General features: G+C 32.9%; 1 protein-coding gene across 4 annotated transcripts in view; it reads right to left on the bottom strand.

Moving 5' to 3' along the window:
• The window catches only part of EPHA6 (EPH receptor A6), an 889,565-nt gene that overhangs the window by 691,469 nt on the left and 170,952 nt on the right, over positions 1-27,144 (bottom strand). For all 4 annotated transcript variants that reach the window (XM_025913797.2, XM_086675668.1, XM_086675669.1 and 1 more), the window contains one exon: positions 23,887-24,550. In XM_025913797.2, the coding sequence (XP_025769582.2) occupies positions 23,887-24,550 (664 nt within the window). The remainder of the gene's footprint in view (positions 1-23,886; positions 24,551-27,144) is intronic.

Raw genomic sequence — 27,144 nt, forward strand, 5'->3', positions numbered from 1 at the left:
TTTGCAATACAATATTATTGACTATAGTTGCCATGCTGTACATCATATCCCTGTGACTTATTTATCCTGAAGATTATGCCTCTTAATCCTCTTCGACCATTTCATCCCCCTCAATAGCCTCTCTCCCATCTAGCAACCATGGGTCTGTACTCTGAATCTGGGTTGGGCTTGTTAATTTGTTTTCCTTTTTAAATTCCACATAAAAGTGAAATCTATGGTACCTTTCTCTGACTTATTTCACTTAGCATAATACCCTTATGGTCTATTCATATTGTCACAGTCCGATTTCATTTTTTTTTATGGCTGGGTAGTAACCCATTGTATACATGTACCACATCCCTTTATCTATTCATCTTTCAATGGACATTTAGGTTTCTTCCATATCTTGGTTACTGTAAATAATGCTGCAATGAACACAGGGGTAAATATTTCAAATTAGTGTTTTCATTTTCTTCAGACAAACACCCACAAGTAAAATTGCTGAATCCTAAGTAGTTGTACTTTCATGTTTTTGAGAAACTTTCATAATATTGTCCATAGCGGCTGTACCAATTAACATTCCCATAAACAGTGCAGAAGAGTTTCCCTTTGTCCACATTCTCAGCAAAACTTGTTATTTCTTATCCTTTTGATAAAACCCATTCTGACAGACATGAGGTAATATCTCATTGAGATTTTGATTTGGGTTTCCCTAATGATTAGTGTTGAGCATCTTTTCATGTGCATGTTGGCCATCTGTATGTCTTTGAAAAAAATTCTATTCTGATCCTCTGCCCATTTTTTTAAATAGGATTTTTTTAAAATTATTATTGAGTGTATGAGTTCCTTAAATATTTTGGAATTAATCTCTTACTTGATGTGTGACTTGCAAGTATCTTTACCATTCAGTAGGTTGCCTTTTCATTTTTTTGATGGTTTCCTTCACTGTGCAGAAGCTTTTTAGTTTAATGTAGTTTTAATTGTTTATTTTTGCTGTTGTTGTTTTAGAGAAAGATCCAAATAAATATCACTAAGACCAATGTCAACAAGCTTACTGCATAGGTTTGCTTCTGGTTTTATGGTTTCAGGTCTTACATTCAAGTCTTTAATTCATTTTAAGCTAACTTTTGTGTATGGTGTAGGATAGCAATCCAGTTTCATTCTTTTCCACGGGGTTGTCCAGTTTTCCCACGATTTATTGAAGGGACTGTCCTTTCCCTATCATATATTTTCACCACCTTTGTCAAAAATTAGTTGACCATATATGGATGGGTTTATTTCTGGGCTCTCTACTCTATCCCATTGATCTACGTGTTTGTTTTTATGCCAATACCACACTGTTTTGACTATTATAGATTATTAATATAGTTTGAAATCAGGGAATATAATGCCTCCAGATTTTTTCTCTTTTCTCAAGTTGCTTTGGCTCTCTGAAGTATTTCGTGGGTCCAAACACATTTTAATTTTGCTTTAGTTTCATCTAAAAATGCCTTTGGAATTTTTATATTGCATTATCAAAGAGTTTGCATTAAATCTGTAGATTGCTTTGGGTAATATGGACATTTAAACAATATTACTTCTTCTCCATGAGCATAGAGTATTTTTCCATTTATTTGTGTCTTTCTCAATTTCTTCCAACAATGTCTTACACTTGTCAGTATAAAGATCTTTCACCTCTTTGGAGAAATGTATTCCTAGGTATTTGTTTGGTGCAATTGTATACTGAATTGTTTTATTAATTTCTCTTTCTGACAGTTCATTGTTAGGGTATGAAAACACAACAGATTTTTGTATATTTATTTTACTTAATTAATTTATTAGTTTAACAGGTTTTGGTGGTCTTCTGAGTTTTCTAAATATAAAAGCATGTTCTCCACAAAAGTGACAGTTTTACTTCTTCCTTTCCAATTTAGATGCCTTTTATTTCTTTTTTATGCATAATTTCTCTAGCTAGAACTTCCAATACTATGTTGAATAAATGTACTAAGAGTGGGCATCCTTTTCTTGTTCTTTAAAAGAAAAGATTTCAGCTTCTCACTGTTGAGTAGATATTAGCTGTGAGCTTGCCATACATGGCCTTATTACACTGAAGTTCATTCTGTCTATACCTATTGTGTTGAGTGTTTTTATCATAAATCACCGTTGAATTTTGTCAAATGTTTTTTCTGACTCCACTGAGATAATCTCACAATATTTATCCCTCATTTTGTTGATGTGGTGTATCATGTTGACTGATTTGCAGAACCATTCTTACATCCCCAGAATAAATCCCACTTGATCATGGTATATGATGTATTTCTGAATTTAGATCACTAATATTTTATTGAGAAATTTTGTATCTGTGCTCACCAGTGATATTAGCCTATAATTTTCTTCTTTTGTGATACCATTACCTGGTTTTAGTATCAAGGAAAGGCTGGCCTCATAAAATAAGTTTGGGAGTGCTCCTGTATCTTTAATTTTTTGGAATAGTTTGAGAATGAGTAAGTGAGTTTAGGATGTTTGCAAGATACAAAATCAATGTGCAAAAATTATTTGCATTTCTGTATGTGAACAACAGTTGGAAGTCAAAATCAACAAAATATCTACAAGAACATCAAAATATGAAATACTTAGTAATAAATATTTCAAAAGATATGGAAGATATATACACTAAAAATGTTTTTCCCTCCCCCGTTCATGCTCTGTCTCTCTCTGTCCCAAAAATAAATAATAAAAAAAAAGTTGAAAAAAAATGTTTTTTTAAATATTGTTATTGGAAATTAAGAAGATCTATGAACAGATATAATATACTCATAAATCAGAAGAATTACTATTACTAGAATGTCATTTTTCCCCAAATTGATTCATAGAATTAACTCAATCCCAATTAAAATCCAAGTAGTTTCTCTTTTTTGTAGTAATTTACAAATTGATTCTAAAAATTCATATGGAAACGCAAAAGACCTAACCAAAACAATGTTTCAAAGAAGAACAAAGTTGGAAAACTTACTCTTCCTGATTTCAAGACTTACTATACAGCTACATTAGTCAAGAACATTGTTCTATTGTATAAAAATAGACAAATGGATCATAGCAATAGTCTAAAATTATACCTACACATATGTTAAATTTATATCAGAAAAGCATGCAAAGACAATTCAGTAGTGAAAGGAAGGCCTTTTCAATCAATGGTGTTGGAACAACTGGATATCCATAATGAACAAAAAATAAACTTTTATTCATACCTCTCACCCTATATAAAATGTTGACTTATAGTAAATCTGAGACCTAAATAAAATCCTAAGGTTATAAAACTTCTAGAATAAAATACAGGAAAAATAGTCTTGTGATTTTGGAGTTAGGAGACATAAAATAAATAAATTGAACTTAATCAAAATTTTAAAAACTTCTGTTCTTTGAAATCCTGTTAAGAGAATAAAAAGGCCAGACACAGAATAAGGGAGATGGTGTTCAAATCACATATTTGACAAAGGACTTGTTTTGGGAATGTATAAGGGACTCTCAAATTTCAATAATATGTAAACAACATAATTAAAAATAGGCAAAACATTTAAACAGACACTCCACCAGAAAGAACAAATGAGCACATGAAAAGATTTCCAACATCACTAACCACTGAGAAAATGGAAATAAAAACCCCAATGAGATACCAGTACACACCTTCAGAATGTGTAAAATTAAAGAGAATGACTACCCCTAATGTTGTCAAGGATGTGGACCCACTGAAACTCTCATACTCTGCCAATGGGGTATAAAATGGAACCCCTCTACAAAAATGTATCATTTTCTTTAAAATTTAAGTATACATTCATCATATGACCTAGATATTCCACTCATAGTTTTTACCTAAGAGAAATAAAAGCATATGTCCATGTAAAGAACTGTACATAAATGTTCTCAGCAACTTTATTTGTAATAGCCCAAAACAGAAATCAAAATGTCTATGAACAAATGAATGCATTAACAGCTTGTGGTTAATCCAAAAACTGTACTACTCAAGAAAAAAGAGTAATGAAGTATTACATGCAAGTATATAAATAAGTTTTAAAATAATTATGTGGAATTAAAAACCCAGGAAAAAGACTGCATATTATATAATCCCTGTGATATAAAATTCTAGAAAATATGGACCATGGTATAGAGCCTATAGTGACTGGCTATAGGCAAGACAGATGAGACAGAAATTATAGAAGTTGATGAGGAAATATCTGGGTATGATGGACATGTTCATTATCTTAATTGTGCTAAAGGTTTCTTGGCCATATACATATGTCCAAACTTAGCAAACTGCACACTTTAAAGTATTATTTATTGTATGTCATTATACTGCATGAAGTTGTTACGTAGAAGTTTTATATTTATCCCATGATTTTTTTTTTTTAAGAGACAGAGTATGAGGAGGGGACAGGGTCAGAGGAAGAGAGAGAGAGAGAGAGAGAGAGAGAGAGATTGAGAATCTTAAGTAGGGTACACACTCAGTGTGGATACCAATGTAGGGCTCAATCTCACAACCCTGGGATCATGACCTGAGCCAAAATCAAGAGTCAGACACTTGTGGCACCCGGGTAGCTCAGTCACTTGAGCCTCTGACTTTGGCTCAGGTTTGCATCAGGCTCTGTGTGGACAGCTCAGAGCCTGGAGCTACCTTCGGATTCTCTGTCTCCCTTTCTCTCAGCCCCTCCCCTGCTTTCACTCTGTCTCTCTCTCTCTCAAAAATAAATAAACATTAAAAAAAAAAAAATCAGACACTCAACCAACTGAGCCACGCAGGTACCTTATCTCTTGATTTTTAACTGAATTTTACACATTTTATTTTAAAGTACACAAATCTTTTAGAAAGCAAATAACTCTTTGCTGTTAGATATTTTTATATCTAGCTTACTTCTTTTTCGAAATCAAGATATTTCTATTAAATACTTGATCATCTCTTTAAAATAAAGAGTTTATCTCTGTGAAAACTCAAGCATAGTTGACCCTTGAACAACAATGGTCTGGTTCAGTCAAAAATCTGTATATAACTTTAGACTTTCCAAAAACTTAACTACTAATTGTCTTCTTTGACTGGAAGCCTTACCAAAAACATAAACAGTTGAATAACACATTTTGTATGTTAAATGAATTATCTACTGTATTCTTAGAATAAGAAAATATTAAGGAAATCATAAGAAAAAGAAAATACATTTACAGTACTGTATTTATTAAAAAAAATTTGCTTCTAAGTGCACCCACACAATTCAAACTCATGTTGTTGAAGGGCCAAGTATAATTCTTGACAGCGGTATATTTTTATACATCTAAAATGAGTGGAAGATCAAAAGGGAATAATCACTTCAACTGATAAAAACAAAAAAAAAATCTGGATAATAATATATTTAAAGTTTAGGGGAAAGATAAAAGTACAGATTCTGTTCAAATTACTGATATTCAGGGGTGCCTGGGTGGCGCAGTCGGTTAAGCATCTGACTTCAGCCAGGTCACGATCTCGCGGTCCGTGAGTTCGAGCCCCGCATCAGGCTCTGGGCTGATGGCTCAGAGCCTGGAGCCTGTTTCCGATTCTGTGTCTCCCTCTCTCTCTGCCCCTCCCCCGTTCATGCTCTGTCTCTCTCTGTCCCCCAAAAAATAAATAAACATTGAAAAAAAAATTACTGATATTCAGAGAAATGGCTTTGAACCAAAATTACTAAAATTTTAGATTTTCTCACTTACTTGAAATCAAAGTGTTCATTTTATTGCTGAAGATGCATTGTTTAAAATCATAAGGCGCCTACATAATTTAATTTCTATATGAATTACTATTTGAATATAAAAAGGATATAAAAAGTATATAAACAGTAATGTATCTAAAAATAAAATGGCAGAAATATTCAACCAGTAGCAATAATTAAGGCCACCAGTTAGATTTTCTGTACATAAAATGAGATAATACTATTATAAAATTTACAGCACACAATTGAATCTAATCCTAGTTTATTATAATTATACTTTTTTCTTCAGTTTTAGTGGATCTACATGATTTCTTCTCAATTCATTGTTTCTTATGTGGACCATCACAGGCAGGGAACTTCTAAGAAAACCAACCCCTACAGAAAGCCGCTGCAGTAAGACACAATCTCCAGTGTTTATTCACCAATTTGGGATTTGCCTTTTATATTTTAAGATTAATCAAGCTGTTGTTTTTTCATTAGGAAGAACAAAGTGCAAGATACTCAAGTAGTACAAATAAACTTAAAAAAAGAAAAAGGCCGTAACTGAAGCCATTCTGAAATTTAATGTAAAAGGGTTGAATTAAAAAAAGAAAAAAATCCTCTTAATTCCAAAACATCACTTCTGACAAATCTTCTAAATCAGTGAAATTTTTCAGTTTCTAATTAAAAAAAAAACCACCTGCTTTGGTGAACCAAATAAGCCCAGTAATGTTCTCAGTGACTCAGTGCCACTTAAGGTACTTGGGAAGTTGTACCTTTTGGATGTGGGACCAGGCTCTCCAGTACCATCCTTGCTAATACTGTCCACACTTCTCTCTAGCCCCTTCCATTGTACATGTGGTTATTTTAACTTATCCCTTTGATTATCATCATGAGCTCATAGCTGTTCACAAACACACACACATATATATATGTACAATTTATATTTATGTTTATTATATTATTATAGAAAGATATATACATGTTTCTTTTTAACATTTTAATTGTTACAACTAGAGGTGGGAACAGCTAGAATTACTTTTTGTCCTTACAACACTTAGACTCTTATTCTAAAAGCATATTTATTTTGGCATTTAAGATGGTCCAGGTGTGCCTGGATGGCTCAGTTGGTTAAGAGCCTGACTTTGGCTCAGGTCATGATCTCCTGGTCCACAAATTTGAGCCCCATGTCGGGCTCTGTACTGAGAGATCCGAGCCTGGAGCCTGCTTCGGATTCTGTGCCTCCCACTCTCTCTGCCCTTCCCCTGCTCACACTCTGTCTCTTTCCCTCTCAAAAATAAATAAAAACATTTTTAAAAAAAAATTTAAGATGGTCCAGACAGAGCCTGATGGTCTTTCTGTATAAGAGATTAAATTAGCTGTATAATTTTTTTAATATTTATTAATTTTTGACAGAGAGAGAGAGTGTGTGTGATCAGGGAAGGGACAGAGATAGAGGAAAACACAGAATCCAAAGCAGGCTCCAGGATTTGACCTGTCAGCACAGAGCCTGACACTCATAAACCGAGAGATTGTGACCTGAGCCAAAGTCAGATGCTTAAACGACTGAGCCACCCAAGCACCCCAAGAAATGAAATTAGCTATAATCCAAGCCCTCCCAGATATTTTGGGAAAGAATATACACGTATGTGATGTTTCTGGGGAAATAGTTCCACTGATATTTTTAGAATGATGTTTTATGTTACTCCCTTTTTAATTCCTAACTTTAATAATTTTCTATGAAAAGGAGTGAAGATAACCAACAAAGTCAATGATTTGATAATTATTTTTTTCTCCAATAATAAAACTTCTGTCAATAATCTTCAATTTTGATTTACTTATCCTTGGAGGCTTCATTAGATCTACTAATGAACTAGGCATAATTTTAATTAGAATTAACATTTTTTATCACGTTTCTGAATATATATAGAAGACAAACTTTGAAATGCTGGCCATGTGGGAATTCCGTCAAATTGTCATGGCAAAATTGAGATATTTCTCATGAAATACTACTACTCCATGGCCATCAGACAGTAAATAAATAAACGTTCATTGTTATCACATGGAGAGGAAAATTCTCTCAAAAAAACACTGCTATCTCCTTGAGGAATTATTTTATACTTTGATCTTGCCTTTGAAGTAATACTCATTTAAAGATACATTTCAGATGCAGTGCTAGACTTTCTTTAGTGTTTCATTAGTAGGCATAAGAATTGTATGATATGTTTTCCATTTAGCAATCAGGCCATTAAATTGTATAAGTATCACTAATATCTACAGTTCAAAGATCATAGTCTCTTCTTAAGAATGCCAGTTATACACAAAGAGTCTTAACAGAAAATGATGTATTAAGCAATTATTTCTCCATTTCTTCCAATCAAGTTTTTCTGTATTTATTCCAAGACATTATTAAAACAAAGGAGGTAGGGAGAGAAGGAAAGGTGGGGGGAAAGAAGGAGGAGGGAGAGAAGGAGGGAAGGGAGAAAGAAAGGAAAGAACTCTTCTATTTGAAGAGCAAGACTATTCAAATAGTAAATAACATAAGGCAGACCGACACTCCTTAAAAAGGAGATGATAATGCTCACTGTGAAATACTGAAAATATATTTTAAGATTAAATGCCAAATGGTTTTTCTAAATCCTTAATTGTGATGAATTATAATGAATAACTAGAATATCTATATATCTATATCTAGCTATATTAAAAGACAAGATAAGAAGAGCATAAATGTAATCACAATTCTACAGTAAAATATTCAGGTAAAATATTCAGTGAGTTAATTTCTTTAAAGGCATAAATAAGAGAGAGGGTAGGGGGTAGAGCTAGAAAGAGAAACAAAAATAAATGAATGACAAAATAAAGTAATAATAAGTTTGCAAGGGGGCACAACTGAAGATGCAGATCACAAAAAAACTCATAAACATACATAAAGCATCATACAAAACACCCTTTATAATTTGAAACTATTATTTTAGCTGAAAACAAAGGTTTTATTATTCTTTAACAGGTATAATTTATTGCTTACTTTAGAAATATGTGTGTAAAAAGATACTTGTTCAGGATTATCAAAAATTGGGGAGAATCTTTTTAAAAATACTCATTCTAAATATATTTTATAACATAACAAGCAAAATATATCAAATTGTGGGCGCTATGCGAGTGTATGTGCCTTCATAAAAGTAACAGCTCAATTGTTTGAACAGCATTGTATGGCAAGGTCTGTGTGTATTGTGCAGCAGAGATCACGGTAATTCATAGCAATTCATAGATCCTAGGATATAAGAGGCATGCAATAAATGTTAAGGTTATAGCCTACATTAATAAACATATATCTACCATTGTTGAAAATTCAATAAAATCTGAAATTAGGAGCAAAAAGGGGAACCACTGGAAATTGTACCTTATAGTTCACATAAAGTCTGTTTTCTTGTAATTTCTAAGTAAAACTGTAATTTCTAAGACAAACCGATTTTTACTTATCATTTGCTCCTGCCTATTATTTTACACAAAGAATATAAACAATCAACTTGCCAATTTTTAACAAATACACTGTCAGTGTCTAGTATGGGAACCAGTCAAGATATTGCTGAATAAGAATTAACAAGCTAGTATCAAAGAGAGTCCTTGAGAAAGGTCTTATAAGCAAACAGCTCTGAACTAATTCTCCTCTAATGAAAACACACACAAACCCTACATCTTTTACTAACTGATCTTTTCTCTCAGATATTTAATAAAAATCTCGTTTCCCCAAAATAAATCAATATGAAATCCTCCACTGAATGCTTTTGAAATTATATTCCTTAGCACAGACACTTTAATAAATGAATGAATAAAAAAAATGGCTAACTTTGAAGGAAAACCGTTCCACTAGAGGTTTTATTCTATGTTTAATTGCAAAAACGTTACACCCTAATAATTGGCTCAAAATGAAATGGCCTAAGCCCCTCTGGCCAACCTAGTATTCTTTAAGCTTTAGCAACACCCTTAGCCAGGTGATTGATTAACCTTTCTTTGTGTATCTATAGATCATGCATTCTTTTCTAGAAAGAACAGAGCACCTCTGCACAACCCACAGGCACTCAGGAACCAGACCCTGCTGCACAATCTCCAAGCACTGAGATAACGTCTGTAGCTGGCACTGATGGAGTCTGCACGTAATCAAGAAATATCACAGACCACTGTACTCCCTTTATTGATTAACTACCCTAAACTCATTTAAAAACCACTGGGCCAGGCAGAAACCTCACAGTTGGCCTTTGGCCTTCCCCCTGAGGTGGCCAGCCTCCTGAATAAAACTCCTATTTCCTTTCTAATCAAAACTCATCTCTTGAGTACTGGCCTTACAAATGACGGGCAGCTGAACTTGGGTTTCAGTAACAGAAAGAAAAAGTTTGATATTTTTTTTTCATATTTCTCAGATATGCTTTAATCTGCCTATAGGAAAGACTTTTGCAAACATTATCTATAAAAAAATATTTTAGGTTTATGAGCCATATGGTATCTGAATCAACTACTCAACTCTGCTCTTGTGGCTTAAAAGCAGTGATAGACACTATGTAAATGAAAAGTCTTGACTGTTCTCCAAAACACTTTATTTCCAAAAATGGGCTGGGATGGCAAGCAGGCTATAGTTTGCCAAGCCCTGCTATAGGGTATTATATGATACTGACAGAGTCTCTCCTTGACCAAACTTTAGACAGGCTTCTTTAAGCCCTCTGCTCAACTAGACCCAACAATGGGCTTTTGTTTCTATTCATGTAAAGTCTAGTTTTAACAAGAATCGTGCTAAGTCTTAAATTTAGAGAGAATCCCTCAACCCAATATTTGGCCACTTCCTTATCTCCTGATATTTGATCACCCTAATCTGCCATTAGCAAGAATCCTGTCAGATCAGTCCAGCCAGAATCATCCCTTACCTCTGATGTTTCCTCTTAATAATTTTCCAACCACTGACCCCTACCCTGTTCTTTGTCCATAATATTCCCACTTTTCCTTGTTGAATTCAGAGTTCAATTCCTCTCCTCTACTCCAAAACTCCTTTGTAGTAGTCCCCTTAAATAATGTCTGCCTTACAGTTCTTTAACAATGTCTGATCATTTTTCCTTTCACAATACCAAAAATAATCTAAGATTTTCCTTTGATTGACCAAACTCCATATTTAATACCTAGATGATGCCTTCTTTAAAACACAAATGAAAAACAAAAACAATTTTTGCTGTAAAGTCTCATCCTTTAGTACTTTAGTAATGTTTCTCTTTTGCCTTTTTAATTCTTAAAAAAAATTACTGTTTCATTATAGTTGTGAATTTCCATGAAAAATCTAATATGTATCTTAGAATCAGCATCTTTTCATTGTAACTTTGCCTTAGGCTTCATTTTATTGCAACAAGAAATTCTCTGTGGCATTCCTGTTGTTCCCATAGTTCCCTAAACTAAGGTAGGTGGAGGTTAATTACACACATTCTAAAGAAAGATTACCTCAACAGTTAAGGTAATTCCTCTAGGACTTAGTAAGAGGTGATAGTGATGACCCTACACCCAAATCATTATTGCTCTTCCCTCACCAATCTCAACCCTTATTAACTAAGAACGACTGTATTAAATAATCCATCAATTTTCCCCATTAGTGATCTCTATTTACCACAAATTAAACTACTTTATGCAGTTTCGTCTATTTCTTTCTCTTTCTACTTGGTACCACTGACAAAATATTTTTCTTTGGGACTTAATAACTACGTATTTTAAATAATTTCCCATGAATATATTTTAATATCTGTCAGGGTTCTTGCTCACCTTTACTGTTCTTTTCAAATAATCCACATGTCATTCCATTTATTATTTCACATAAAATTTATAATCATTTTTACTGAGTTCAAAGTAGCTAAAACAATGATAAATCAGAATTTTGAATGTGATTTATGATCCTAAATTAATATTTATATCTTCTGAATGTTTCAGTTTCTCATCCACAAACACACTTTCTCATCTAAGAATTATTCTATTCTTCTTTACATCACTCAAAACACATTTTTACTTCATTGCATTAGGATACCTTCTGGCCAATTTTTTAAAAATGTAAGAAAAACGTGGGGCGCCTGGGTGGCGCAGTCGGTTGAGCGTCCGACTTCAGCCAGGTCACGATCTCGCAGTCCGTGAGTTCGAGCCCCGCGTCGGGCTCTGGGCTGGTGGCTCAGAGCCTGGAGCCTGTTTCCGATTCTGTGTCTCCCTCTCTCTCTGCCCCTCCCCCGTTCATGCTCTGTCTCTCTCTGTCCCAAAAAAATAAATAAACGTTGAAAAAAAAAAATGTAAGAAAAACGTATAATTCAACATTAAATAAATGCATTGACACCAAATTAATTTAATGAATCAAAGATGGGTCATCTAAGGAAATATATTGTTATAACATACCTCATCAATAGGTTTATAGAGGAATTTTATAGTCCCCTTAAATAGATGCCTGTGAAATTTTTAAATATTCAGCAACTATCATGAACAAAAATATCATCTAATTAATGTATGCTATTTACAGAATAATTTTGAAAAGTATACAATTAAATATAACATTTTATCTGCCTGGCAAATTCATTCACATTAAGCAATCTGAATTACTTGTGAATATAGTCACATATAATTAGACTTTAAGAAGAGTATGCTCTTGGTCATAATGCAATTAGTAAATTAATTTTAAAAAGTCTTTTAAAAAGCTCTCACATAATCCATATTTATTGCTATTTCGAAGTTTTACCAATTAAAATTTTTACAATTAATTTTATTAAAAATATTTAATTGGTCAACATAGAGATAAAGAGTATAAGATTTTTCACTGTGATAGGGTAAAAAACAACCCACCCTGGATAATAGTTAACTTTAAAACAAGAATAGAAATAAAACAAAGAAATACGGATATTAGTCATTTTAATAAAAAGACAAAAAAAAAATGGAGTGATTCTACTTAAAGAATTCTATCCAAAACAATGGTTGTTTATTTCTGTCCAAAGAAACAGGGTTTGCATCTTTTAAGAGGTTTTCATGACTTTTTTAACAGTCACTTTTGATGCTGTCAAATAATAGGAATAAATCATGCCTTTTCCCTGTCCACTGTTGAAGATAAAGCAGCACTTGTTTTTACGCTCCCAGAGTTCCCATCAATTTTGGTATTGCATGCTTCTTTATATGGTGATAGTCCTTGTATATAGCAACTGGCAATTGGAAATCTCCATCCCTTTAAATTTATCACCGTTCTACAGTTCCCTGTAAAACTGAGACTAAATACCACATTCCTTATTTATTGGAAATCATTCTGAAAACAGATAGTTTGTCCTAAGCTCAGACTGAAAATAGTAACTGGTTATCAAAGTTTATTGCTCATACAGAATCATGATAGAAAGCTATTTCTAACACTAAATTCTTTTACTGTATACTATTATATGTAAAAAAGAAAAATCTCAAGTACAAAAAAAGACTTACTTCTTAAAAAGGCCATGTGCATAACTGAGAACACCAGTGATCTCTTTAATACGTTGTTACTTCCAAAGACTCAAAAATATTAATGTCCCCCAATGTCATCACAATGTGTATTTATCACTAACTCCTAGGTAATTATAGTAACTTATAAATGAAATCAAGAATGCTTTTCTCACAAAGGATCACAAGATTTCTTAAACCAAATAAACATATTAAATGTACTTATATCTCTACATTGTTTCACCCACTCCTTTTTCTGCATCAAGTTTTTCCTTTGATGCTTGTTTTTCTCACAATTTTGTTGTCCTTTGAAATATATTTCCCTAGAGTTTAAATATGTAAATATCTGAAAATGCAAATTACTACACTTTTGTTCATATGGAGAATAGTCAATCATACCTCTGTACTTCCAAAGCTAGCTATGAATATATAATGAAAAATTTTTAACATGAAATTATTCCCAAATTTTAATATGCATATTATAATTGTACTATTTATAGTTGTTTTGATGCTTAGAATATGATTTAATCTGAATTATATACAGATTTAATAAATACAATACTTTATTATTTTATTATATTTCTATAAAATGAAAAGTAAGATCTTTTTCTTCTCTGGTAAAATGTTGCCATTATGTCTTCAATGTACTACATAATATTCCAGTGTAAGGTTTATGCTGAATGTTTACTTGTGGATGCTATGTAGAAATAATCACCCCCTTCTTCAAAATAGTTGAATCCTATTTTTTCCTATGAAAACAGAATAAGGTATGGATACATACAAATAACTTTTCTTTTACTGTTTAATTTAGCATAATTAGTTCAGTTTGTATCTGCTTTGATGTAACATTGTTACACAGCTTCTGCTTGTCTGTTGATAGAAAAAAATCCTGATTATACTTACTGGACATACATAGCTTAATATTAAGGTTCACACTGAAAAGCTTTTAGTCTATGGATTATGTAATTTTTACAAGTGTGGCTACTGTAGGTAAAATTTATAAGTCACTCCTATGCCAAAACTTTTAAGAAAAAGGTATGTACTGTATATGCTCTCCTTCTTCTTTCACTCATTGGATACAGATGACTATAAGGCCATATGTGATAATGAAGCTACAAGTGGAAATGGTGTAATTCTCTATTCTTTGTATGAGGGAAAACTGTCAACAACCAGGAACACTTTGGGGTCTAATGTATGTGAAAAATAAACTATATGTTAGACTCCAGAATTTGGAATTTTGTTTTCTCAGCTTTTAAATATCTATCTACAAATATATCCACATATATATGTGTGTGTGTGTGTGTGTGTGTGTGTGTGTATATATATATATATATATATATATATATATCCTCTTCAACTGGGATATACCCAAAACCAAAACCTAAAACATATTGCATTAGCTTAGCAGTCAGAAGACAAGTGATATGTAAAATTGTAATAGGAGACTACACTGATGGGAGACCACATTACATAATAGTAACTTTCTTTGTAAAATTTTATCTGCAATAATTTGGAAGGCAGGTAAAGTACTGATTTATTTGTGTTCACTGAAACTTGATGCATCTAACAAGTTATTTCCAGGAACAGGTGACCTCAATCAATATTGGCTGGATTGAAAGTTTCAAAGAAAAGGAAAGAAGAGTATAGAACTTTAGTGCTTTCAGGATTATAAAAGATCACTTCTGCTCCATCACATGGAGAGGAAATTAAGAAAAAGCAGCTCTAGCACCAAAAACAGATTAAGACATCTTAAACAAAAAGACTCAGACCTATGTCCAAGATCTACCCACCCCTATTTTATAGTGACCTCAACTTAGTTGCCATTAGGTTAACAAAGCATATGAATAATGAAGCAAGTAGATACATTAGTTAAGTATTCATACTTGAAAACTATGTCCAAGAAAGAACTTTGGGTGTAGACTTCTGTGTAGTTTCTGGCACATGGATTGACAGATAGATTAAAAGTCTAATTTGACTTTTAGGAAATTTTATTGCCAACAAATTTGGTCTGGTCTCCTATAGCTATGAAATGATCATCAAGCTCAAAACATTATCATAAAACAGGTATGAAAGCTGTTCAGCCACCAATAACTACTTCAGAAGTTGTCAGGATGATAAAAGAGGCTCACAGTGGAGTCAATGGCCTTTGAGAACAATGGGTAATAATGTCCCAGTGAACTCACATGCCCAGATCTGTTCTTTACAATGCCTATCCATCATGGCTATGGCTGGGTTTATTCTTTCTTAAGAAAGAAAGGTTTTCTATGTATTTCAACTATTGTGTATTTTATGTTAGGAGTAGGTAGGTTTTCATTCAATCTGTGGGTCACCAGTTGACAAAACATATGTGAACCTAGTGGAGAAAACTTTGTATTACCAGATATATGAGGATGAGCATACACATTTTGTGGGTAAAGTGGTAGACTACAGCAGAGATGACCAAGTAGCTACAGAAACTAGGGCCTCCTCTTCTATAATAGAGAAGCATCGTTGGAAAGTAACTACTGAGTCAGGGACATCACTTAACAACATCTTACCTCTATTTCCAGCTAGGTGTGACTATATAACCAGTTCTCACTGTTGGTACGTAAAATGATGTATCTCTTCATATCTGAGTTGGTTAAAAATCACCTGTACCTTCTCCAATCTCCTGTTGCAATTTCTGGACACAGATAACTACAAAACTCTTAAAAGATGGTGGGTCCCCTAAATGCAAGAAGCCTAGATCCTTGAATCACTGCACTGGGTGTAACTCCTATCAACCAAGAATTCCAATATGAATTATTTGGTAAATTTATTAGTGCTCTTAAGTTTGCTTTATAGCTTTATATAAAGCCTCAGGGAGCAGAGTTAGCCCAACTACAACATCTCCAAATTAAAAAAAAAAAAAAAAAAAAAGAGAGAGAGAGAAATAGAAAACAGCCTTACAAGTAACAATTCCAAAAAAAGAAAAAAAGAAAAAAAGACACTAATGCTTAAATATATAACCAATACACTGAGATCGGGAGATTAATTTAGAACAAATTTCTTTCAAAATTAATTTTAATGTGACTAAGATCCATAAAGAATCTATAGAAGAGAAAAACTATGAAACAAATCAGGCAGAAATAAAAAAAACAACAAGTGAGAAATTAAAAAAAAAATGAATAGCAAAAACTAGTGAAGATAAAGATAACTTAATAGATGAGGTAAACTTAACTAGGTATAGTCAGAGTGAAAAATTCATAACCTAGAAATCAATGCTAAAGTTGATATTAAATGTTAAATAGTTTAAAAATCACAAAGATGACAATATTGAAAGTCTCTAACAAATATCTAATATATATTCTAGAAATAGAGAACAGAAAAAAATAATGCACACACACACTTTCTTAATTTAAAAAAATGCAAAGCATGAGGCACCTCGGTGGCTCAGTCGGTTGAGCATCTGACTTCGGCTCAGGTCTTGATCTCACGGCTCATGAGTTTAAGCCCTGCATCTGGCTTTATGTTGATAGCTCAGAGCCTGGAGCCTGCTTCAGATTCTATGTGTGTCTCTCTCTCTGCCCCTACCATGCTCACACTCTGCCCCTCCCTCACTCTCAAAAAAAAAAAAAAAAAAAAATTAAAAAATATTTTTAAAAAAACGCAAAGCAGGAAAAAATAAATGCACACCAGTTATACCATAATGTAACTGAAAACCAAATATATGGAACCTATAACCTCCCAAGTAATAAGAATTAGTCAGAAGAACATTAGCAGCTACAATTTCAATAGATTCTCATGGACAGGGAAATAATATTTTCAGAATGTTAAGGAAGTATAATAGTCACCTAGTATTCTGTATGCAAGTAAATAATCTTTGAAAAAGGAGGTTAAAATAAAGCTATTTGTAAATATACACTAAATGAAGAGTTTAAACACTTATAGTACCTTGCCAAAAGATTAGAAATATACTTCAGCAAATAGCATAATGAACCCAGGTAACAGGAGATAATAAAGAAAAAATTAGCAAGTATAAAAACTTAATATATCTTGATGTATCTAAGGGGTGACTTTATAAACCTATAAATTCTATTTCTTTAAAAGGTAGAACTAAATTTCAAGATTGTTAGCAATTTTAGTGGATGGCATAGTATACTATGTTTGAAAAGTGAATAGAGATGCTAAATAATTTTATCTTTTTTTTAAATTTTTTAAAATGTTTATTTATTTTTGAGAGAGAGAGTGAGACAGAGCATGAGTTGGGGAGGGCCACAGAGAGGGAGACACAGAATCAGAAGCAGGTTCCTGGCTCTGAGCTGTCAGCACAGAGCCCGACGCAGGGCTCGAACCAGGAACCATGAGAACATGACCTGAGCCAAAGTTGGACGCCCAACTGACTGAACCACTCAGGTTCCCCAATATCTTTTTTTAAATATATGTATTAAGAAAGGATTTTTTAAAATTAAGGATAGCCCCTATAGAAATAGGAGTTTTAACATTCAAGTCAGCAGAGAGTAAAATAGTTACTAAATTTGAAGTTAAAATTTAGTTAAAATCACATACTAAAAATGATCATTTCAAGCCAGCTTATGTTTTAACCTATTTTTAAAATTGTGACAAAGAACAAAATATAATTATTTAACTTTACTCTATCTTTCTTGGAAATAATACCTTCTATTTTTAGACTCCTTGGAGCCTCTTGATTTCATATTCTTCTCAAGCTGGGTGAAAGTCAGGAATTGCTTCATGAAAAAGCAGCTTTATTTGGAATTGAAGGTTATATTGTAGAGTTTATATTTAGTTTTGAAAACCTTTAGAAAGTGAAGATACTATTTGGGCCAATAAGTATGCCCTTTTTTTTCTGATCCCAATCTCAACTTTTAGCTTTCCATCATATCCTCAAACCCCCTTATTTAATGTCAGCAAATCCTGGTGTCTCAAAATTTCTTTATGCTCTCTGCTTCCACAATCATCTCTGATAACATGATTAGACAGAAGATCATAAACACAGAGCATAAATGTTTCTGAACTGCAGCAGAGGACAGAGCCATGAGGCCTTAATAACAACACTCTTCAGGAGATCAAATCAATAGCTATGTCACCAAAGGCCCTGTATATCCCATTCATTCAGTGAACAGTAATGCAATGGTCTGAGAACTGCCAGAATCCTTTCCTCCTGAATTTTAAAGCAGCACTAGAGAAAAATATATAAGTAAAAGCATATATGTAGAAAGAGGAAGAGTGTTTAAAAAAATTCTCAGTGTTTCAGAACTTTTATTTCCATAGTCAAGTGTTATTTGTTAAATCACATCATGTGATACTTAAAGGCTGGAAGAATATATGCTTGCCGCGTGTTTGTACATACATAAGCGTAAAAGCCCGAACTCTATTATCTCTAAGTACAAGTGCCACTGTCTTAATGAGATTTGTTTTAAATTAATATCCAAGAGGAATTTATTAGAAATTCATATCACTTCAAAATTCACTACTGAACAAAAATTGCATTCAATTTTTCATGTTAATTGTTTCCAATTATTTCTTCCATAGTGTTAAGATATTCTTAGATATATGCAGTGAAAGACTATTTGATGTAAATTAATGCTTCATGAATCAACATTATTTTTTATTCAAATTCTTTGTGGAATAAATTAAGACAATTAAAAAAATAAAATATGTAACACCACTATGCCTAAGTATGATAGTTTTAATTATAAACCTGTGAGATAAAATTAAAATAGTTATGAAAAATAAGTTGAGATTTGTGCCGAGAATAAAATACTGCTTACTATATATAACAGAATAACCTAAATGACTGTTTGGTTTTAAATTTTAGCATATCTGTAGGGGCGCCTGGGTGGCGCAGTCGGTTAAGCGTCCGACTTCAGCCAGGTCACGATCTCACGGTCCGTGAGTTCAAGCCCCGCGTCAGGCTCTGGGCTGATGGCTCAGAGCCTGGAGCCTGTTTCCGATTCTGTGTCTCCCTCTCTCTCTGCCTCTCCCCCGTCATGCTCTGTCTCTCTCTGTCCCAAAAATAAATAAAAACGTTGAAAAAAAATTAAAAAAAATAAATAAATTTTAGCATATCTGCATAATATAATATTTATGTCTATTTAAACCTGATTGATAGCAAGAATAAAAGAACCTCTCCCCTTTACGCACCTAGCATTTGGATCTAGATATGCCTTAACAATATTACAGAGAAATGAATCACATGTTCAAATATTGAGTAGTATAACTTTTAGGATAAAATATAATGATGAGTTATTTAAATGCAAATAAATACACATCATTCATAAATAATTGATAGTATGAGTAAACACAGATTAATTCTGTTTTAAACCAGCTTACCGTGTTTTTGTTATATAGCAGACCAAGAGTTCTCAAATCTATTCAAGTAAATTATCAGAATCCCTAAAACCTCATTATAATTTTTCCTGTTTATCGTATCTAACAGCAAAGTTCAGGTAAGCCTATAAATTTTTCCATCATTATCAGTATCCTGAATTTCAGAATAGATATGTAGATACTGTCCTAACTGTGTTCATATCAGATTCCAAAATATAAACACAGGAAAAAAAGCCCTAATGAATGATCAATAATAACTTAGGGCTCCTCTGCACTGGTGGACAGACAGGAAAAGTTAAATCAGGATTAAGGGTATAGATGCCTAGAATGAGGAAATCAAAGAGAAACAGAAAGAAAGAGAAAACTGAGGAATGGGAGAAGGAACAAAGTAGGGAGGAAAAACACAAAGACCAGACTTAAAAATATTTAGGTTTTAGTTCTTAGTCTGGTATTAGTTACTGAGTGGCCCTGGGGAATAAAACTCTGTTCTCAGTAATTTAGCATCTTGATTTATAAATGAGGGATAAAGATATTTTTAGAGATTTCCAGATCTAAAGCAACCAGATCTACTGTAACCCTCCTTGAATAAAACTTCCCTATTTCACAGAAATGAGAAGACACAGAGCACTCCATAGGTATACCACTAGTGTCCACCTTTAACTATCAGCAGAGCTTGGTTCTCAATGCTATGGCCATTCATAGCAATAAATTTCTTACCCTTAATTACACACATGCTTTTAAAATACTCCTTTATCTGACAGCCCTGTGAAACAGACACATAAATAATTCTTATAAACAAGGAAGATGAAAATAAACAGAGACAGGGGAGGGAAGGAAGGAAGGAGGGAGAGAGGGAGGGACGGGATGACTCAGAAGGCAGAGCCAGAAACCACAGAATGAAACTAAGTACCACAGAGAACCAATCCCAGGGAGCAGAACTGGGCTCCAATCAAAGAACATTCATTACCCTCCCTTATTATAAGAGATCTTGACAACATCCAGCTGTATCTCAGAATCACAATGGACCAGTAACTGCTGTGTTCCCAGCCTTTAGGAACGGGAAAATCTTTTACAATTATCCTGTCCCTATCCCATGTGTTCTGTGTAAGGAACGATAATTTATCTTTTTAGTTCTTATTTCTCCAGATCAAGAGGAACTTGAGCTATGAAGCTTCATTTACGTCTGGAGCTGGTTTTAACAGTGCTCTTCTGGACTTCAACATGATGCCATAATGGAATAAACGTTTGGGAGAATGTGGGGTTGTGTACATGAAGGAAAGACACTAATCTTGAGAATCCAGAGAGTGGACTGTGATATACTGTCACATTGCCAGCTCCCTATAAACATATTTCCAGGTATTCACCCCCTTGTGTACTACCCCCTAATATACGCACTCTTTACCTGCCCATGTGAAAAATTCCCTCTTAAGGTAGCCACCATACTGTAAAATATCTTAAACTAGATTCTTAAATGATGGGACAACATATGGAAAGGAACTCTGGAAGATAGAGGTTGTCTTAGACGTTCCAGCTCTGGTCAACCTCAACAGCTGAATTTAGCTGCACTGCTGACCTCTGCTTAACCTACAGCAAAAGAATTATCCTGTTGAGGCCTGAGAAATCATAAATCAGTGTGGTTTTGAGCTAATACATTTTGGGTTGTTTTATCTCTCAGTAACAATAGATAACTAAAACATAAGCCTTATCAGTATTTATCTCTACCAACCTACCAAAAGTGATTAACAGATAAATACTCAAAAATGTTAATAGCTCAAATTAATTGTGTGTGTATATATGTATGTATGTACACACACACACACACACATATATATGTATACACACACATACATATACATTATATATGTGACCATATACTTCCTTGAGCTATGGTTTTCTTCATATAAGTTCCAATTAATTTACCATTTAGTTTACATGTAATTCAAAGATTAGGTTGTGAAATAAGTTGTTGACAGATGGCAATAGAATCTGATAAAAATTATTATCAAAGAAAATAAAAGGGCAATTCAATGCATCAAAACAGACACTTCTATAAATACTCTAAAATGGAGACTGGTGGTAGTACAAGACACCTCTCTCTAAAAATGAGGTCTCTGCATCCACTCTGACTTCCCCTGTGTTCTTAAATAGCAATTTATTGTATTTAATTGGAACAAGCATATGTGCATGTTTTTAATATTTCTCTATATACTTTATCATGAGTTGATTACAACCAGTACTTTATTTATGGATAAGGCAACTGTGATTTCAAAGTTAATAAGCCATGGATTTAGAATTCAAGCTTAATTCTTCCAATTCCTGCCATCCACTACAAGATGATGAACATTGTACTATACCCACTCTCTTGCATTTCTACAATCAAATAAATTAAAATAAAGATAACAAGCTATAAAAATAGATGAGTCTAGCAGTAGCTCTACATAAGCTGATAATGATTATCATTTGTCCAAAATCATCCTTATCTAACAACTGGAAGAGTTTAAGGTATATAAATAAGAATGAAATTCACAGAGCAAACATATTAACCAAAAAAAAAAAAAATCTAGTCATCAATAATTGACACTACCTTTTATTCTGTGATTAATGCCACAAAAATACAAATATTTAATAAAAGCTAATCACATAAATCCTGGGAATTATTCTTCACGTGTTTTAAAATCTTTATTATTTTTACCAATGAATGACTAGTTTCTACCTAATTTAAAATGTGGTAAAACTACATGATTAGTATCAGTATCTTTAGCACTTATTATCCTCTTAATCCCACTAATTATTCATCTATATTAATCTTTCTTTAGTTTATTTTCCAACATATAGAAATGTTTACAAAATTCCTTCAAAGAATCATTTCTGACTATTCCATTGTAAATCCTTGTTATGGGTAAATAAAAATTTGGAATTAAATCTATATTGATAAACTTCAATGAAACATCTTTTAATAATTAAATAGTGGAGGAAACCTGGTTCATGCTTTATAAAAAATATACCACAGATTCTATACAAATATTTTTAAACAACCAAACAAAATCATTAGAACTGACTAGAGTTAGTGAACTTTTGAACATTCAAGAACCCAAGTGTTTTATAAATAGATAAAACCTTTAAAAATACACACATGGAGCGCCTGGGTGGCTCAGTCAGTTATGTGTCTGACTTAGGCTCAGGTCATGATCTCTAGGTTTGTGAGTTTGAGCCCGGTGTCGGGCTCTGTGCTGACAGCTCATAGCCTGGAGCCTGCTTCAGATTCTGTGTCTCCTTCTCTCTCTGCCCCTCCCCTGCTAACAGTTTGTCTCTCTCTGTCTCTCAATAATAAAGGAGGTTAAAAAAATTTTTTAAAAAACACATATATTTCCCATGACCCTTACATGCATACAAGTATGTTTTTTCTTATTATCATCCTTTTTAAAGAACGTGAATATACCACAAAAAAAGAAATCACTAAATTTAATATGGTACTACAGAAAAGAAACTTATAAATCACCTACCATCAAGAGGGAAATATCTGCACTATGTTAATACTTGTCTACAATAATTTTATTTCTATATTTATATTTTGATTATAAGATCTTAATCCAAACACAATTGATATATATTATCTTCATGTAAAAATTGTTAATGTATAAATATATTAGATTAATAAGCCCTTACAAAATGATTCATATATAAAGAAAAAAATGTTCTACCTTGAAAATTACAGGTATTTTATTATCATAACAATGTGAAAGGTATGGCTTTAACTTAATTACCCTTGTGTTGTGTTAATATTTCCTGACAGATCTTACAGAAATATTATTATTACAACTAAAAGGTAATTTGTTATATGGTGGAAAACTGTATTTAATAGTTTCAAAAGATAAATTAAGCTCTAGTATAGTCACTACTCAATCACCAAACACAACACCTGTATAAACTATCCTATATGTTTTTGTAACATATATGTGAATTTATCACTTATTTAAATATAAGTTCATTTTCTCTATGTACTATACAATTACTATCAGTAAACATGAGAGAATTATTTTTAAACTATCTTTAAATGCCACATTCTCTATAGGTCATCATTGAGCAAATGTTGAAAGTTGAGCAAATGTTCATTTTGAATCCCTTTTGGTTTTTGTTGCTGCTATTAATGTTGCTTTCCTTTATAAAAATTTGGTGAATACAGCCATTCATATAGTTTAACTGGTTTACCGAATTCAGTATGGAGCAACACTTGTCATGGTATACAATTTATTTTATATTTTCATATATCCTCTCCAGGAGGAAAAGTAGTAAGAAACTATCTTATAGTTAATAATTTCTTGCATAATTAATTCTACCAGTAATAGCATTTAAAAATTTATCACTTGAAAATAAATGTATAATAAATTTACCCTTTTAAAAACATTATTTAAATGCATGATAAATTATTTGAATGCATCTTTCTTACCATGACAAGAACCTTCAATTTCTTCATATCCTGTACTGCAGATACACCTTCCAAGAGGAACCAGCCAATCTCCATCAGCTCCACAATATAGTTTAGGAGTGTCACGCTCTTCTGCACTCTTCACACAAGAGCCCCTTACTTCAACCAAAGAAGAAGAATCAACCCTTGGGATGGTGTCAGGAAACATAGCCAAGTTACGAACAGTGAAGGGGCATTTTTTGTAGAAAACACGGACAGAGACCAAGGCAATGCATGCCCCAATATCTTGAAAAGCCAAATAAAATCCTTTCCTTTCTATAGGACCCACCTCACGAATTTCCGTGTTTAGCTTCAGGATACGATCACCCAAATCCATCTGGGTAAAACTTTCATCAGCAGCAATTGTGTCAATCTTTGTATACTGGCTTGGCTTGAATTTAATTCCATGGGACTCATCTGATTCCACATAATACAGATTAAATGTTTCTTTGCAAGTCCCCAAAACCCATGGGATGCTGTTACAATCCCTTAATGTAAACTTCATTTCCACATAAATTTTCTGAGCTGCGTCGCGGGAGATCCAGTTTGTACGAAGCCAGTTGTTTTGGTTTGGTTCCATTACATTGCATACCTGGTACGTGTGAATGGGCCTATTGTGTTCATCCATTTCAGTGATGGCATCCCACTGCAAGAAGGAAAAAAAAAATTAAGTGATTATAAAACCACAGTGGTTAAGCAGATATGATTACTTCTGATATTTTCAGTTTTAGCAAAGAAACATGAATAAAAAGGATACAAATTAAGCTATTCAAACCAATAATGCAGCAGGATTTTAACCATGAACCTCTGGTTAAGAATGTAGGTTCTGAAGGGTGCCTGGCTGGCTCAGTCAGTTGAGCGTCCAACTTCAGCTCAGGTCATGATCCCATGGGTGGTGAATTCAAGCCCCACTGGTGGCTGGTGAATTCAGAGCCTGGAGCCTGCTTTGGATTCTGTGTCCCCCTCTCTCTCTGCCCCTCCCCCACTCATGCTCTGTTTCAGTCTCAAAAATAAATACACTTTGTTGATCCTTTTTTAAAAAATTAATAAAAATCTCTAAGTATCTTGAAGTAAGCTGGCATCGTCCGCATTTACACATATAATATTGATAATTGCACATTATAAATTTAGATTGTAATTGTATTTTATTTGTATAGAAACAGTGATAACTTTCAATAGATGAAAAACAAACCATTCTGTTAATTTTATAGCCTTTTTGGAAAAACATGCTAGTTATCATAATTTCTCATTTCTATTAATATATACTGGAAATAATAAACTATTTTCTATCGTGAATAAGTATTTTATTTCTTAATACCAGACTTCAGTGATTTATAATATGATTATTTGACACATTCTGTTTGCAGTTTCTTACTCTAATTGGCAGTAGAGAGTCACTTAATCAAGATTCGTTGAATTTCAATTAGTAGTTTCTAACAGATTGACTACTTTCTTCAGTCTACAGGATAGTTATGACACTTAAATGTCTTCAATATCTACTGTACATTTCCATGAAAAAAGAATTATATTCTCAAGCAAACTTAAAAATAATCTGTATCTGAAATTTCATTTACAAGTTGCTAGCTTTAAATTGAGAGGATACTATCCAGAAAAAACAATAAGTTCCTTTGGAACTGTGGATATAATTTTGCAAAACACCCCTGATAAACATAGGAGTGATCCAATAATCTCATAAAGATACATGCAATTACTCATCTAAATGTTTTTCATCCTAGCAATCATGGGTCTTATGTAATTCTTACATTTGAATTTAAGGCAAACCAGCATTATCATAGCTCATTTTTAAAAAAATATTTATTTTTTTTGTAGTCTGCAAGTGGGGGAGGGGTAGAAAGAGGGGGACAGAGGATCTGAAGTGGGCTCTGCAGTGACTGGCTGACAGCAGCAAGCCTGATGTGGTGCTTGAACTCATGAACCATGAGACCATGACCTGAGCCAAAGTCAGATACTCAACCGACTGAGACATCCAGGTGCCCCTGTTATAGCTTATTGAATAAGCAAAGTAACCATTTTGAATATAAGCAGTGAAGCAAGATGCAAATAATAAAATTTGTGAAATATCAAAAGCAGTATCTAAAACTCCAAGCATTTCACCCATTGGAGAGCCTCTGATTATAAGAATGATTATTCTTATTTTAGATAATTTCTAATAAGAACTGATTTTGTTTCTCAGGAAATGCATGTCTACACCGCATCCTGAACTTTTCCATATAGAATGACAGGGCTATATTCTCAATGAATTCTGTTTAAATAATTACGTCTTAAAACCTTCACACTGTATCTCTTCATATTAATAAAAAGTGTTAATCATGGTCATCGCAACTACTCCTAAAATATGAAATTTAACTAAAATGTCAAAAATTGCCTCTTGTGACAAAAATAAATTCTGAAATCATTTTATATCTTTATTTAAAATGTGTTGGGTGTGGGGGAAATACTTAGATGGAAAGAAAGGTCAAGAATGAGAAGAATGTAACATACATTCACTGAATTAAAACTGAGCTGAACCAAGGGATAAGGAAATGACAAAATATACATGGATAATGAGAAACGTGGTTCTTCTCAAAGACACTGCATAAAGATTCTTAAAATGGTACCTCATTTTCTTGGCTAAATTTGTGATATTTGATGGTCATTAGTGTTTTTTCTTTCTTTTATTAAAAAAAAGTCAGAATTAGATTTGAGTACTGAAATAGTTAGAACAGATCAATTGCTAAATTCTATCTTATCTAAAACATTCAAAGTAATTGAAATTAGATATTTAAATCTGAATCTAACTAAAACTAGAATATAAATTCAATATTGGTATACCTAAAAGATTATGAAGTTTACTAAAAATATAAACATTAGCAGATATAGAAATGGTATGACAATTTAATCATAATTTAGCCTTCAGAAATACTGCATTTACACATAATTATATATGCATTTATGTAGTTACATAATCTTTTTGTCATAATTTTCAAGTCTTAAGTAAGACCTCTAAAACTGTGGGGCCCATAGTAAGAATGGTAATATGAGGGCTCATATAGCATGCGTCTAAATATGTTAAAATGATAAATCATTCTTTAAATCATATCAAATTCTAAGTATATTCTCTTTGCCTACATTGCAAAGATACCTTCATAAAAACATGGAAGGCCAAGTTCAAATTTAAAATACTTGGCTTTTGAAAAAACTAACTTTTGGGATTACATCAAAATAAAAAGCTTCTGGACA

Source organism: Puma concolor, chromosome C2 (assembly GCF_028749965.1).
Source record: "Puma concolor isolate L17-30 chromosome C2, mPumCon1.1.hap2, whole genome shotgun sequence".
Lineage (NCBI taxonomy): Eukaryota > Metazoa > Chordata > Mammalia > Carnivora > Felidae > Puma > Puma concolor.